Consider the following 15,991-nt stretch of genomic DNA (forward strand, 5'->3'; position numbering starts at 1 on the left):
TCGGGCTGGCTCTTTGGGGGGAGGCTGCGGGCAGGGCCTGGGCCAGGGCAGGGGACCATTCGCCGCTGGGGGCTGCAGCGAGCACGGGGCATGCAGGTCCTGCCCTGCCCAGGTGGCCTTCACAGCAAAACAAAAGGTTTTATTCAGCAAGGCTAAAGGTCAGCTTCCAGTTACAAGCCTGGAGGTGAAAGACTCCCAGTAAATGAACAGAAAAATGGAAATTGAATTACATTTCTTGCTAATGACTTCCCCAGACCTGGGGCTCCGGTGGCAGCAATGTCCCTGTCAGCATGTGGCCCTGGCCGCAGTGCACCAGCGGTGCAACCATCCCTGGTGCTCCTCGAGTCCTTGGGGCAGGGTGCAGCCAGAGCTCAAAAAGCCCTTGCTGTCACCTCAGGCAGCCTTCACACGCCTTGGATGGCTAAAGGTAGCTTCCCCTGCGCCAAGACATCACCTGTTCAGTCACAAGTCCTTTGAAGGATGGGATGCTGCAGGTTCTCAGAGGCTCTTCCCCTCTGCTCTGGGCAGGCTGCTGGGGACAACCAGCCTGGCCTGTCCCCATCAGTAAAGACCCACATTTTGTCAGGCTTATTGCTGGTATGAGACAGCTTTCTCCAGGGATCAGGAGGTTTTACATAGATAACAGGCTCAGTAACAACTGGCTTTGTTTTGGATCCTTGTGACAAGCGATTCTGCCGTTACCAAGAGCTTTTAGGTGGGCTGCTGTTTGCAAAGCAGGGCAGATGCTGCCTTCTTCCGCCTGCCGCCAGCCACTGCTGAGGCACGACCAACGGTGCAGGTCTGGATTGATCTCTGTGTTTCAGCTGGAGCCTTCAGCTTGGGGCTTCTCTGCTTCTACTTCTTCAGGGCGTTGGCTGCCTTGGAAGACATGAAATTCCAGCAAAAAAAAAAGTTCAGCACTAGGACTGCAAGGAGCGAGCAGTGGGTTACAGGTCCAGTGTTGCTGACTGCTGACCACCATCTCACGGGGGGGACACCTCCTAGAGAGGCGCAGAAACAAGGCTGAGTCCCAGAGGGAGGGAGCAGAGCCCCAGGCAATGGGGGCTGAGACCTGGTGGGGCTCAGGGCCAGAGCTGGGAGCACATGCTCACGCGGACAGCAGAGACCCAAAGCTCATCTTTGCCATCACCGCTGCCACAAGCCCCAGCAGGGCCAAGACGACCAGTCCAGTTCACCCCTTGTTAAACTGCTTCAAGAGGAAGAACTCAGCCCAATCCACCTTCTGGCTGCCAGGCAGGTACCAGAGCTTGTTCGTACCCTCCATCTTCAGGTCCTTGATCAAGCAGGTGCGGCGGTGGGAGAAGGTCCCGCAGCTGTGCTTGCCATGGTAGGCGCTCATCCCGCCGTTCCCTGAGGGACACAACGCAGGCAGGTCACACCATGCACGGTGACAGCTGCATTTCTTAAATTCTGTTTGGCAGCCTCCAGGGAAAGCTTAGTTGCGGTGCTTCTCACACCTGGAGCAGCTGCTTTGCTCCCCAAGGGCAGAGAAGCAAAGAGCAGCTTTAACAGCTACCCAGAAATAAGTGAGGACCTGCTCGCTGCCTTGAACTGCTGCTCAGGCTGGTCCTCTGCTCTCTCCCTTGAAACATTAACGGCACCAGCCTTCTCCTCCTCGGGGCCAGTCGTGCTTCTCCCACTAAATTTACCCTGGGGTGGAGGACAGGAGGAACAGGGTCTATTATTTCAAGCAGTGGGACGTACGGAGGACATTCAGCAGCCTGCCATCAGGAACACCCAAAACCTCAGCCGTCCACCCACAGCCAGGTTGTCTCTGCCACAAAGCTGTAAGTCTGACAGCGACCGTGGAAACTCAACCAGCCGCTTGGCCACAGTGGAGTGCAAGTCTCCAGCAGCTCTGGGGACACTCGTGGTCCCCATGAGGCAAACGCTGTGATTCACAAGCAAAGAGGAGCTGACACGGGCCCTGGGGGAGCCGTGCCTGGGGTCGGCCACATGCAGGAACAAACTACACAGAGATACCTCTGCAGGGGAGCACAGCCCAGACCCACCTTCTTGTCGTTGGAGAAGACATACAGGGCAAGGGGCTTCTCCCGACGGTTGATGAACTCAATGGCTTCGTCCACACTCTTCACGGTTAGAATGGGGAGGACTGGTCCAAAGATTTCCTCCTCCATCACCTTTGAGTCCAGAGAAACATTGGTGAGGATTGTCGGTGCTGAGGCAAATAGAAGGGCAGGAGATGGCGTCAGCATGACAGAAGATGTGGTCCACCACAGGACATTGTCCTGGGCACTACCTGTGTTGAAAACACACACCAAGAAAATCACAGACACATATATAGGCCCCAAAAGACACCCGCTACCACCTCCCATCCCCAGCAGCTGCCAGAAGCACCTATGAAGCAGGAGGCCTCATCAGCCTCTCATCACCAGGATCCTCTTGAAGTGATGCTTGTTGACGATCCTTTCATAATCTGGAGATGACTTCACATCTTCCCCATAGAATTCCTGACAAGGGGCACAGCAGAACCAAAGCGCTCAACACACCGTCACAACAGCCACAGCTCCAGGGCTGCAGCTCCAGAAACCCTGACCTGGGCTGTAACGGGGACAACCCCTGCAGCACGAGGAACTCCACACTCACCTGCAGAGTCGCCTTGATGTTCTCCACCACTTTGCTCTGGATGGATGCGTCGCAGAGGATGTAGTCTGGGGCGATGCAGGTTTGCCCACAGTTCATGTACTTCCCCCAGGTTATCCGCCTGCGGCAGGAAAAGGGGACGCAGCGGGTCCCCACCTGCTGCTCCCACCCTCTGATGCCCCATCCTACAGAGTCCACCACTGGAGGGCATCTCTCACGGCAACTCCACATCTCTGGCCATGGCTGACAGGCCCCACGCTGCAGCTGCATTCTCCCAGCTCAGGGGTACACTCAGACCCACCAGCCACCCCACCCTCTGCTCACAGGGATGCTCCTGAGGAGCCAAGACACGGAGATGGCCGTGGTGTCGGTGGGAAGCAGGCTGGAACGGAGCTGTGTGTCCGGAGCCAGCCCGTGCTCGTCTTCCCTGTAACTGCGAGGCCCTCGCGTGGCATCACAGTAACATGAGGAAAGGTTTCATCCTGCTTCTCAGGAGCAGCCTTTCACTTTTTAGTCAGGACAAGAGATCTGCCTGCAGTCCCTGCCTAACCAAAGGAGACACTGAGGTTCCCTTCTAAACGTTAAAATCTGCCCTTTCTCGCCCGCTGCCACAGCCGTGTGCTGCAGCCCCGATCCTGCCCAAGGAAGCAGGTGACTCATTGAAAATACGAAGGAAAAAAAGAAAGTTACCTTCAGAGACGCTTCTCTCTCCCCGAGTCTCCCGCAGGGAGCGCAAGCAGGTGCAAGCCCTTCCCCTGACACGGAGCGACCTCTCCTCCCACGAGAAGACAGCTGGCCCGGGCCCAGGGCTCTGGCTGGATACAGACGCCCTTTACCCAGACATATCCTCACGCTGGGAACACGCAAAGCCTGTGTTCAGGGATCACCGTGTTCAGCCGGGGCGGTTGACTCAGCCGCCCATGCGGCATTGCGAGAGACCACGTGCCTTTGCCCACGTTGGGCACACGAGGCCAGGGGAGCGCTTTCACGTGCCGCAGCAGGGAGCCAACGAACGCAGCCCGCGCTACCGTCCAGATCTGAACAACCCCCAGGCTGGCAGCGCCTGCAGGCGGGAGGGAACCAGACGGATTTGTACAGGACAGGGGAAATAGTCCAGCTCCCTCACAGCCCCAGCACTGCCCTGCCCCATGCCCTACCTGGCTCCTGGCACCTCTTCGGCATCCTGCCTGCGCTGCCGTGCCAGCGCTCCGGGGGACCTGTCCCCACGAGCAGGGAGGTCATCGCGCCGGGGACCTGCGCTCCTGTGCTGGGGCTGAGGCACCTCGCAACACGTGTAGGATGTTCGGCCAAGCCGTGGCCAGAGCCGGGAGAGACACAGGATGGGCAAGATTCCCAGGAGACAGCAGGGACTTACCACGCTCAGTTTCTTATTTAAATTCTAAATGTTTATTTAGTGCTTGCAAAATATATCATTAAAAAGGCTTAGCACATGGATTTTTCACCAGATACGACGAAATCCCACGTATTGCACAGTAAATATAATTTTCTGCTCTGTATTAGTTGCATTGAGTAATAACTTTTAGATTTCCTTATTTGAACATTAGTATTTGTAAGGTCCTTTCACCTTAAATTCTGCCAGCAGCCTCTCCCCAAGCTAGAGCAAGCCCCCTAACATCTCCCAGTGCAAGATTATAACAGACCCAGAAGCCAGAACACAAAGCAGTACACGCTCTTTCAGTAATTGTTTTTTCTTGGAGGAATCTGTCCAGGAATGGGTTTGTACTGGTTTCGGCTGGGATGGAGTTAATTTTCATCACAGTCGCCAAGTTTCTTTCACGATAGGATGGTGTTGTGTTCTGGATTTGTGACCCAAACGGTGTCGGTAACGCACCCACGGTTCAGCTGTTGCCAAGCAGCGCTCGCACAGCCTCAAGGTCTCCGTTCCTCACCGCCCCACCAGCGCGTAGGTTGGGGTCGGCAAGAAGCGGGGAGGGGACACGGCTGGGACAGCTGACCCCAACCGACCAAAGGGATATTCCAGACCATACGACTTTGTGCTCAGAGATAAAAGCTGGGAGGGGGAAGAAGAGGGAGGGAGGGACATGGGGAGTTTGGGCATCTGTCTACTGTCACTGTTATGTGTGATCCCCTGGTTTCCTGGGGACGGTGAACATCTGCCTGGCGAGGGGGGAGTAGTCAATGAATTCCTTAATTTGCTTGACCGGATGCTTGGGTTTCACTTTACCTATTAAACTTGACCTCAACTTACAAGTTTTCTTACTTTTACCCTTCTGATCTTCCCCATCCCACCGGGGGTAATGAGCGAGTGGCGGCGTAGGGCCTGGGCTCCCACCCGGGCTAACCCACATCAGGGTGCTTTATGAGTCCCACTTCTCTGAACAGGCCCCAAAGTTATTTTGTACGAGCATGAGATACTCTTATCAGCAAAATATAGGCAGTACAGGCATCATCTGTGTCATTTTTTAAATGCTAACTAATTGTTACAGGCACACGATGCAGCCCAGAGCCCCAAAAAGAGTGTTGGCCTGCATCTCCTGACCAGCTGTGGATGATTCTGGCTCACAGGGATCCACGAATATTTCACCTCAATTAAACATCAAGTGGGATCTCACCGGGTTTATTCATAACCATCACTATTGGTAGAAACCATCAGCCAGCACAGCCTGTCTCAGACTCATCACCAGGGAGTGGCTGTTCGGAGCACAACACAAGACAGACCGTCCTGAAAACTGCAGGGAGAACACTGTTAACACAACCCCAGCCCAAAATCTCCTGTTTGTCACTGAAGGAAGGCAAGCGGTTTGGTGCAAGACACAGTGTGGGCGTCCCTGGGAGCGGGGCTCTGCGTGGCACAGGGTGGAGGTAGGGACTGGCATTTCTCGCTCTGCAGTCCTCCTTTCGAGAGCTCGTACTCGCTGGTCCCTCTGTGTCAGCATGGCTTTTTAGTAAACAGGACTCCAAGCCTTCTCTTGGTCAGTGCCTTTCTACAGCTACTCCGTGTGCTCGACAGCTCACTGAAATAACCCAGTACAAAAGAAAAAGTGACTTCTCAGCTTAAGGGAACAGATACAAAGCCAGCACTCAGAGTATGACTTGCACATGGCGCCTTCTCCTCTCTTCAGTTAGTAAACCATCTGTGAAAGTAAAACACAACACCAATATCCTGTGAAGGATTTGCAGAAACAAAACCAACTCCCTTTCTGGAACAGCCCCTGAAGCAAAGCGCCTTCCACTCAGGGTGACTTCCCCAGCGTTCAGCTCATCATCACTCCTGCCCCCACGGCATGCACTGACTGCTGGACGAGCTCCGAGCAGGGAGCAGCCAGGGAAAGCATCGCTCTCTGGCTCCAGGGGGAGTCTTCTGCAAGCCCCACATTCGCTACTCTAACAAGGCTTCACACAATCTCAAGTCAGGTCTACACACAGGAGAAGAAAAAGGCTCCTACCTCACTGCGACAGCCACAGCAGTGCTCTGAAACCTGCTCCTCCTTACCACACACTGAGCCAGCCCAGCCTCTGAACAGCCAGCACAATCAAGAGGGCTTTTCTCTTCAGCACAGACTGATGATTCTGAGAAAACCCAAATGATTTCAAAATGCCGTGAGTTTCCCCCCTCTTCGCTGAGAAGGCATTCACCTAGACAGGGCCTGCCTCTCTGGCTGGTGCTTCAAGGTCTGAGCCAGGTGTTGGCTCTTACACCTCCTCCTGGACTCAGATACGCAGGCAGGTGATTTCCCCCTGCTTGGCGGGCTCCTGCACGCCTCCTCAGAGCAGTAACAGCACAGAAATCCACTCTCTGCTGTCTCCTATCGCCTCAGTGGCTGCTCCCTTAAGCCTATCAAACCCCCAGGATGTACCGTTAAGCTTTGCAAGCACACAAAGTGCGTGGTCCGCCAGCCACGGAGGACCACCAGCGATCACACCTGGAGTTTTAGATCCTACCCCTCCATCTCAGGAGGCATCTCAAGTCCTCCAGCCTGCCAGCAGGCTTCTGCCTCCGGCAGAGAGGGGAGGAGATTTCACCTCTCTGCACTACACAGCGGGAAATGGGAGGAAACGGAAATCTTTCAGCTAAGGTCGATGAAGGCTGCAATTGGGCGAGGAACAAGCTCGCTGTAGCCCTAGGCTTTAGGATGCAGCCTCCCTTTCCCAGCACAAAACCACAGCGGGCTGGGCTAGGCTGCGGAGTAGCTTACAACGCCACTGAAGGAAGCCCAGGAATAAAAATCACTCTGGAAACCTGTCCAAAGCGTACAAACTGCTGCCTCTGGAGGGTGCTTCTCACCAGTGTCACCCAAGGCCGAGTAACAAATAGGACAGCAGCCCAGGAGATTGCCCTGAGGGTATTTCTATTCTAGATGGCACTTGCAAAAGTGAGAAGCAGATCTCGATAATTTCAGGTGGGACAGATATCGTAAGTCTCAAGACAGAAAAAACAGGCCAGGCTCTAAGAAAGGACTACAGTTGTGAAGAGGGAACTTGCAGAAGATCAGATGAATCCCACATGCACTCATGTTGATGGCAAAGAAGCAAAGCTCACCTTTATCACCACGGCTGCCACAAGCCCCAGCAGGGCCAAGACGACCAGTCCAATTTGCCCCTTGTTAAAGCGCTTCAAGAGGAAGAACTTGGCCCAATCCACCTTCTTCTGGCTGCCAGGCGGGTACCGGAGTTTGTTCGTACCCTCCATCTTCAGGTCCTTGATCAAGCAGGCGCGGTGGTGGGAGAAGGTCTCAAAGCTGTGCTTGCCGTGGTAGGCGCCCATCCCGCTGTTCCCTGAGGGACACAACGCAGGCAGGTCACACAACAGGCTCAGCCAGCCAAACCTTTGGCCACTTGAGGCCACCAGCAGGCAAGAAGCAGCACAGGAAAATGCCAGTTGCTTGCCAGCTGCAGTGCACGTTAACTACCCTGCACCTGCCTTGCTGCGGTTTAAAAGCACAACTTCTCCTCTATATTCCTTCAGAGAGGACAATTGTTCCTTCCCCTCTGCAGCACTTCTCAGTCTCCAAGACATCCATCTGTACTCCATCCTTCTTCTTCCCCATCCCATTTCTACTACCTGCTCTCCCGTACTTCTTTGTGTCCTGCGTGTGCTGCTCCCCGTGCCTCCGTGCGTCTCCAGCCCTCCCCTGGATTTAGCTCCCGCTCACAGCACCATGCCAAGGCTGAGATCCAGCTGGTGCTGCGTGAGAAGGCTTTCCCGAGCAGCCCTGCAGGTTCACCTCCGTTTTCCAATTCCAGGATAGCACGTGCCATTCACAGCAGGAGAACACTGCTGGTTCACAGTGCTTGTGAGCCCCGTAACACCCAAACCCTCTTCTGCAAAGCTCCCGTAGGCCACCTAACCCACCCCAGCTCTCCCCAAGCTGAAGTCCTACCCTTCCTCCTGCAATTACTGTTACCATTCCCAATGCACCTTTCATCAGTCTGCACTAAATGCTTCAGTCTCCCAAAAATACACCCAAAGGTTTCTCTCGTTTGGCCCCTTTCCTAATGTACTCCTAGGACACAAACTGACTGCTGCTGTTCCCTGGGTCACACCGCGCATCGAGTCACAACACTTAAGGAGCTCCAGGAACTCACCAACACCACCAAAGGGTAAGGTTGAGAGGAAGAAATGCATGATGACATCGTTTCCAGTAACACCCCCACTGGAGGTTTCCGAAATAACTCTTTTGATTAGCTGACAAAAGGAAAAAAACCCCAACAAAACAGAACATTACAAAGGCCCCCAAAAAGACCAGACCATGTAACTGAGCAGGACTGCGAGGGGTGCTATGAGCTAGCAGGCACCAGTGTTAGTTTCCTCTGGCTGACAACTCAGACGAGCCCTCTCCATGCAATGTTAACTCAAAGAAAGTGGGAAAGCTCAGAGGAGGGATGTGAAAGCTGGAAATCCAGGAGCTTGCCTCCCTAGCAATATATTAAAAGTAATTAAATTAATAATGAAATACTACATGGCACCAGAGAGGAAATTCAGTCTTTTATCCTATTGCACAAAGTCAGGCAAACGCTGGGAGCCTCCAGGCTCGTGGATACTCGTGGTCCCCGTGAGGGAAACGCTGTGATTCACAAGCAAAGAGGAGCTGACACGGGCCCTGGGGGAGCCGTGCCGGGGATTGGCCCTGTTCAGGAACAAACTACATAGAGACGCCTCTGCAGGGGAGCACAGCCCAGACCCACCTTCTTGTCGTTGGAGAAGACATACAGGGCAAGGGGCTTCTCCCGACGGTTGATGAACTCAATGGCTTCGTCCACACTCTTCACGGTTAGAATGGGGAGGACTGGTCCAAAGATTTCCTCCTCCATCACCTTTGAGTCCGGAGAAACATCGGTGAGGATTGTCGGTGCTGAGGCAAACAGAACAGCAGGAGATGGCGTGAGCATGACAGAAGACGTGGTCCATCACAGGACATTGTCCTGGGCACCGCCTGTGTTGAAAACACACCAAGCAAACCACAGACATGTACACAGGCCCTAAAAGACACTCACTACCAGGAGGAGGTCCCACCCTCCACCTCCCCAACAGCTGCCAGAAGCACCTATGAAGCAGGAGGCCTCATCAGTCTCTCCCCCGTGAGCGATCTTCTGCCCTTCCAGCAGGCCCAGGATCCTCTTGAAGTGATGCTTGTTGACGATCCTTTCGTAATCTGGAGAGGATTTCACATCTTCCCCATAGAATTCCTGACAAGGGGCACAGCAGAACCAAAGCGCTCAACACACCGTCACAACAGCCACAGCTCCAGGGCTGCAGCTCCAGAAACCCTGACCTGGGCTGTAATGGGGACAACCCCTGCAGCACGAGGAACTCCACGCTCACCTGCAGAGTCGCCTTGATGTTCTCCACCACTTTGCTCTGGATGGACGCGTCGCAGAGGATGTAGTCTGGGGCGATGCAGGTTTGCCCACAGTTCATGTACTTCCCCCAGGTTATCCGCCTGCGGGAGGAAAGGGAGATAGTTTCTCTTTGGTCAGTCCCTTCCAGCTCCCACAGCCCAGTTGACAATGCCTAAGTGACACCCGCGGTCTGGGGACAACGGCCCACAGAGGGCTTGCAACAGCCTGACCTGCAGGCAACGGCCAGGTCACAGTCCTTGTCGATGTAGCAGGGGCTCTTCCCGCCCAGCTCCAGGGTGACGGGCGTCAGGTGCTTGGCGGCCGCTGCCATCACGATTTTGCCCACCGTGGAGCTACCAGTATAAAGGATGTGATCGAATCTCTGCTTCAGCAGCTCTGTTGTCTCAGGTACTCCTCCAGTGACCACGGGGTACAGCTCCTGTGGGGCAAACAAGAGCTTCACAGTTACCTTGACTGAAAGCCAATATATCGAGGGAGCAGCTCTGCATGGGACTTGTGAGCTGCATTAGAATCTGGACAAAGATTGTGATAACAAACTCTGCTCCTTCCCCTGAAATGAAGCTTCCCTTGCTGTACTGTGCCACATGAACTAAAAGAAATGGAGGGGGAGGCCGTGGCTGAGTCAGGCTATGGACCTACTCCCACACATTAAGACCAAGGGTATGTACGACTGCCGGGCCCTCCCAAGGGCTGCTTCCTTCCTCAGCTCTTGCCTCCAGAAAGCACTGACTCCCCGGAGGAGCCTGCACAGCGGGGCCCTGCTGTCAGAGCAACAGCCTCAGCGACACAGCGCAACGGATGTCAGAACTGCCAGACAAGCGGAGGAGAAACAACACCTCCTGCTCTGAGCGTGGTTCAGCAGGACGTGAAAATCCGGGACCTACAGCCACCGAGCAAATGGCACCCAGTTCTCAGGAACAGTCACAGCCAGCGTCCCGCACAAACTTGTGCTTATCTAGAGGCAACCACAGCACAACGTCCAAGAGAGCAACTTGGCAGTGAGAAGTACGTACACACCTCTCTACAGGGTCACGAAGGTCAAAAAGGCTGTCACGTTGCAGCAACGCTATGTAGGCACATTAGGTTACATAAACACAGGAAGAATAAGTCAACGTGTCTCTGTACTCTAACAGCAATTCAACCCTTCCCTCACCTCCTGCTTACACTCCTTCAGAGGGAACGGGCAACTGATTTGACTCTAACTTGCAGGAGCCCTTCAAAAGTGCGACAGATATTTCCTCAAGACCCTCATGTCAGGCACAGGGCCACACTCACCCGGTCAAGGTACTGGGGAAGGAGATCAGCCACGAGCCGAGCCGTGTTCTCGCTGATCTCTGACGGCTTCACTACCACGGCATTGCCTACAAGACAAACCCAGCACGGCCACTGAGCCCTCACGCTCCTTTCCCGCCTCCCGCAGCACCCATCCACGGCCCCACGAAGGTCAGGGGCTGCGGCGGGTCCCCACCTGCTGCGATGGCCCCGATCAAAGGCTGCATGACCAGGACGAAGGGGTAGTTCCAGGCCCCGATGATTAGCACCACCCCCAGCGGCTCGAGGCAGATGTAGGCCTCGTCGCGCATCGTCAGCAGGTTCTTCTTCACAGGCTGAGGGGCTGCCCAGGATGGCAGCTTGTCCATGGCCAGGGCCAGCTCCCCCAGCACGCCCAGGATCTCATGGCTGTATGCGTTGTGCCCACACTGAAACGACAAGTAGCTTGGGGAGGGGACAGCAAAGGCACCCACCCCTCACACACACTGCACCGGCCCCAGGAAGCAAAGTAAACTGCTGGCTTAAAGCATCTGCCAGGGCAGTCACTGTTAGTGCTGCCCCAAAGGATCCCTGACAGACGACGGTCAGTCCGGGTGTATGAGGCTCAGTGTGCAGCAGAAGCCAAAACCTGACAGCCAGGACCTGCCTTCGCAGTCCTGCCTCAGATTAGCTCCTTCGAAATGGCAGCAGCAGACCTTGGCAGGCCACAGTGAGAATCAAGACCATGGGGAAAATCAGCAGAAGTCATCTGGCATGGCAAAGGCAGCCCCTGGCCTTCCCGTTCTCCCTTCCGGGCTGACCGCTGCTTGTGCGCAGCTAACGGGAGAAACCCCCCGCCGACCCCGACCTTGTGCAGATCTGCTTTGATGGCTGCCAAGATGTCCTTCTCCTTCTCCTGCACCATCCGCTCCAGGGCCTTCAGCTGCTGCATCCTGAACTCCAGCGAGCGGCACCGGCCTGAGTTGAAGGCGGCTCTCGCCCGCCCAACAACTTGCTGCATCCTCTCCATGGCCGCTCAGTGCTGCGGGGAGAGAGCAGCAAGACCCAGCTCGCTACGGGGCTGCCCTCCTAGGGATGGGATCCGACTTTTCCCATGAGGATCAGGCACAGCGTCACCCCGCAGCTGCAATCCCACCCCCCTCCCCGATATCTGCTACCATTCGGCCCCACATCTGCCGTATCTTTCTGAAACTTTAAATAATTTGCTGCAGTTTGTGACTTAGAAGAGTTTGAAAAGAAGCACGGGGTACAACAGCAAGGGTGTCAGGCAGGGACCGAAGGGGCAGCTCCCGGCGGGGCGGGGGTCAGGGAAGGCAGCCCCTTCCCCGCACGGCCCGGCAAGGCCTCGGCGAGGGCAGGACCCCGAGGGCGGCCCCTCCGAGGAACCCCGGCGGGCCCCAACCGGGCTGAAGCGAAACCCCCGACCGCGGGCGTCCCCCTCACCCCGCGGCGGTGCCGCTGTCCCCGGGGAAGGGCCCGCAGCCCCCCGGTCGCGGCCCCTCCGCCCACCCGGGGCCGCCTCCGCCGCGCTCCCCGCTGGCTCCAGCCGCTTCCGCCTTCCGCTGACGTCACGGCACCGCCCCCCCCCGGAGGAGGCGGAATGGGAGAGGCCGCCTGGGCCAACACCACCACCCCCCCACGCCCCCACCCCCCCCGGAATGGAAGCGGCCGGAGCGGGACGCGCCCCCCAAAATCCCCCCCCCCCCCCCCCCGCCGTTACCGGTTTTATGGCCGCGGGTTAACGGCCCCCCCGGAAGAGGAGAGCGCGGTGCGAGAGCCCCAGCGGCCCCGCGGCGGGGGGCAGAAGGGGCTCGGCCCCGCTGCTGAGGCCGGGGGGGGGGGGGGCGGGCTCACAGCCGTTCCTGCGGGGGGAGCGGGCGGGAAGGGGAGCAGCGAGAGCGGCGCGGCGAGAGCATGGAAGCGCAGAGAAGCAAAAGAGCGGAGCGCGGCGGAGAACGAGAACGGCTGCGCGGCCCGTACCTTGGTTCCCACCGTCGGGGACGCTCCTTGCCCCGTCCCGGCCCCTCCGGTTCCGCCGGCTGCCTGCGCAGGAGAGCCGGCCGCTCCCAAAAGCTCCAGGCTCCCCCGTGGGCTCCCCCGGGAGCTCCGCCGAGCACGGGGGTGGAACCGGGTTTGGCACGGACTGGAGCCCAGCCGGTTGTGAAATGCTGGCAGACGTGGGGCAGAGAAACGCGTTGCGGGGGGGGGGGAGCAAAGTCCCACGCGGGGTTCCTTATCTAAGGAGGGGAAATGCCACGGGGCAGCTTTACCGCTCGGATTTCCCCTGCAGAGCAGATGCTGCAGCAACTCACCCAGCGCCTCATCTTTGGGTGGCATCTCCAAGCCCGAGTGCTGGTGGAGGGATCGTGGTGCCCCTTCCAGCCACCGCCCTGTGCCGGTGGTCAAGGAAGACCGGCCAGCAAGCGCTGAGAAGGCAGGGGGTGTTTTGTAGAAGGCAAAACTATCAACAGGAATAGCCTGGCCAGGACAGTCAAATTAACCTCGATACAGCACTTGCGTGGGAAACAAGCCAAAAAAAAAAAGCAGAGAAGGGAGCTGAGACAAGGCTGGGCTTATTCCAGTTAAAAATAGTCCTGCCGCAACTTGTTCTAAGAAATGCAAGGGGATTATTTGAAAATTACTCCCAGGTTGTTACGTGCTACTGTTTTTTACATGCTCTTTCAGAGACTAATGTTCCTCAGCTGAAACTACACCCAACTAAATCCCTGCCCAACATGCACCACTGTGACACACGAGGCCAGCAGCTGGGTGCTTGTGCCCAGGAGATGAGGCTGATGAGCACATGTTCCTCCCCAACGTTTCATGAAATTTATCCAGATCAGCGCAGCTCTCCAAGGCTGGGGGAGCTGTGACTCCCCCCCAGATGCAAAGCCTGGCTTTCATGAAGTCAGTTGGCTTTGCTGACATCTCATGGGCTGTGGCTCAGCCAGCACGTGAGCGTTTCACAAGCTATTGCACAAATCTCAGCAGTAAACAATCTGCCATGGAAAAGAATGATGAGCAACTGCCAATTCTTGCATGCAGGAAGCAACGTGTGAAAGAAAAACAGGCTGGGCTTGACAGAGCCCTTGCACTGTGACATGTGACAAGGAGCTGGGTTTGCATTCAAGAAGATGCAGGCAGGAGAAGTGGAAACGTTCCTCGCAGGAGCATTACCTGTTGCGAACGTGCTCTCCTTGATCCTGTCAGTGTCCTTGCAAGCAGGCAGGCTGGAGCTGTATCCAGGCACCACGCTGTCTGAAAGTCCAAAGAAAATTAGATAAGGAGTTAACGTTACTGCAATCAGAGTAAAAGTCTTTGAGCTTTCAGCATGGAGCATTACATTGTGCCTGGGGAAACAGTGCTGCAATGCATCCTCTGCGGGCAGCGCACCCACCAAGGGATATCTGCGGGAGCAGGGAGATGTTATTTACCCACGTTTTCCACAGTGGCCATTCTCCAGAGCCTGTAAAATCCTCACCCTGTAGCCCGAGGGTTTTCATGCCCCAGCAGCGCTTCCTGTGCTTGGCATCACACGCAGGAGGCAAACGTCCCAGCTGATCCCGGTGGCCAGCAGGCTGGGACCGTGCCATGCTTTGGCAGAAACCTGGTCTTAAGGCTCCTCAGCGTTTGCAGGAATGAGACAGCGGCAGCATCCTGGGAGACAGTCCCTTTTGGTCCTTGTCAGGGACATCTTTTAGCCAATTATGGACAGGAAACAAGGCTGAGGGCGTTTTAAGCATTGCAAAATATTGGTTGAGTCTGCAGCTGGGCGAGACACGTGGATTTTAGGGAAGTGTGGGATCTCGAGTGAAATGGAAGAATACCCCAGAGCACTTGGTGAAATGCATGGTCTGCAGCATGCTCCCCACGCCTAGAAGCTGACAGTATTTTCTATTTTTATTCAGTCACTAAGAAACAATAAAGACGGCAACTATTTATGGGAAAGTAATTGAACTCCAGAGGAATCGGGAGGTAAGCGGTGCTGGGTGTGCTGTAATCCCCAGGGCTATACTTACAGCAGCAAGAGATGATTTATTGAGAAGCTGAGCTTGAGACTCCCCTCTCCCCTTAATTCCTCGCAGCCCCTTGCTCTCGCTCCCCTCTTGGAGTCGATTATAGCAAGGCATCGTGGTGAGACAGGCTCCTGCACTGCACTGGCTCTGGGGAGCGTGCCTTTGCTCCCTGCTCCCAGGAACATCCAGCAGAGCATGGAGAAGGAGGACTTTGGTTTAGCAGATAAGCTGTGCAGTATTTGGTTTCAGGAGTCCATCAAATAACACAGCTAATCAATAAATGTTTCTTTACCTCGCATACCACACTCGCAGAACTTCAAGTTTTTAGCCAGGCTGACGATCCTCAATTTCTGCTTACGTATGTACCTAGTCTAGAGCTCCAAATGTTTTCTAAAAGTCACACAATCTGACCAGTGGCACAGAAAGATGGGCAGATACAGAAGCCCAAACAGCACTCAATGATAAAAGCGAGTACAGAAGATTAACAACAAGGAGAGGGTTTTAAGGAACCTACACGAATAAATACAGCTCAGTTCATTTATGGCATCACTTGTTTTGAAAGCTGCGGCTGATCTCACATTTGCAAGAACAAGATACTGTGCAGTACAGAGCCACGGTCTGTGGGCTGCATTGTAGACATAGCTGGGGCCATGGAAAATGTGAAAGCCACACAAAGAAACAATGAAAATGATTGGCACAAAGACTGCAACAAGACTCAACAGCACCACTGGCATTTCGTTCGCTTTCAGGCAAAGAGGAGGGGGAGCCTGCCACATACAAAAGCCTATTGAAAAGGTGTTTGTCCCAAGAAGCAGTGCCAAGACTTAGTTACACTGGGCTCCAGCTGACTTAAAGACCTCAAGAGAGGGGTTACTGAGCTGTTACTTCACTGATCTACAGAAAGGAGCAGCTATGTGGGCACTTATTAAAAAGCCACAGCCAGGGCTATGGCTCAGGTTGGACAGGGAAGTACAGGGTAAAAGGAGATTTGCTTAAAGACTTAAAGGCATCCTGGACAGTCAAAAAATAGTGGCAAGCAGAGTTCAGAGCAGACAAAAAAGTCAAAGGATCAAAATTAAAAAAAAAAAAAAAACAACAAAACAAAACAAAAAAACCACCACAAAAATAGGAGAGGAAGCAGGAGTCATAAAGGAGGCAAGTCACAAGTCAGGTCACAAGCTAGCCTGTCTGAATTTCAAAGCCTCAACAGGCTTTGAAAGCAGCAGTATCCAGCT

General features: G+C 55.1%; 1 protein-coding gene across 7 annotated transcripts; it reads right to left on the minus strand.

The window, feature by feature from the left end:
* Positions 1-6: 6 nt before the first annotated feature.
* Positions 7-12,866, minus strand: ALDH3A2 (aldehyde dehydrogenase 3 family member A2). Of its 7 annotated transcripts, none has more exons than XM_086762871.1 (12): positions 12,721-12,866; positions 11,588-11,761; positions 10,937-11,168; positions 10,744-10,829; positions 9,678-9,886; positions 9,431-9,548; positions 9,153-9,294; positions 8,794-8,960; positions 8,194-8,293; positions 7,148-7,383; positions 6,054-6,177; positions 4,010-5,741 (listed from the first exon to the last, which is right to left on the minus strand). In XM_086762871.1, the coding sequence occupies exons 2-11, from the start codon at positions 11,747-11,749 to the stop codon at positions 6,097-6,099; spliced, it is 1,533 nt and encodes a 510-aa protein (XP_086618997.1). In that variant the 5' UTR covers positions 11,750-11,761; positions 12,721-12,866; the 3' UTR covers positions 4,010-5,741; positions 6,054-6,096. The 7 variants fall into 7 exon arrangements, with proteins under 7 accessions (XP_086619001.1, XP_086618997.1, XP_086618999.1 ...); XM_086762873.1 differs by lacking the exon at positions 12,721-12,866 and adding an exon at positions 12,184-12,289 and having other exon boundaries at positions 4,010-5,621; XM_086762870.1 differs by lacking the exon at positions 12,721-12,866 and adding an exon at positions 12,184-12,289.
* Between the last annotated feature and the right edge of the window lie 3,125 nt (positions 12,867-15,991).

Source organism: Chlamydotis macqueenii, chromosome 19, assembly GCF_036417535.1.
Source record: "Chlamydotis macqueenii isolate bChlMac1 chromosome 19, bChlMac1.mat, whole genome shotgun sequence".
Classification (NCBI taxonomy): Eukaryota; Metazoa; Chordata; class Aves; order Otidiformes; family Otididae; genus Chlamydotis; species Chlamydotis macqueenii.

Excerpts from the sequence above, each read along its gene's own strand:
- ALDH3A2 (XM_086762871.1), bottom strand. The coding sequence starts at position 11,749 with ATGGAGAGGATGCAGCAAGTTGTTGGGCGGGCGAGAGCCGCCTTCAAC. Across the intron at positions 9,295-9,430 it reads ACATCAAGGCGACTCTGCAG|GAATTCTATGGGGAAGATGT; the intron begins GTGAGCGTGGAG and ends GCCCCTTGTCAG. Across the intron at positions 7,384-8,193 it reads CTTACCCTTTGGTGGTGTTG|GGAACAGCGGGATGGGCGCC; the intron begins GTGAGTTCCTGG and ends TGTGTCCCTCAG.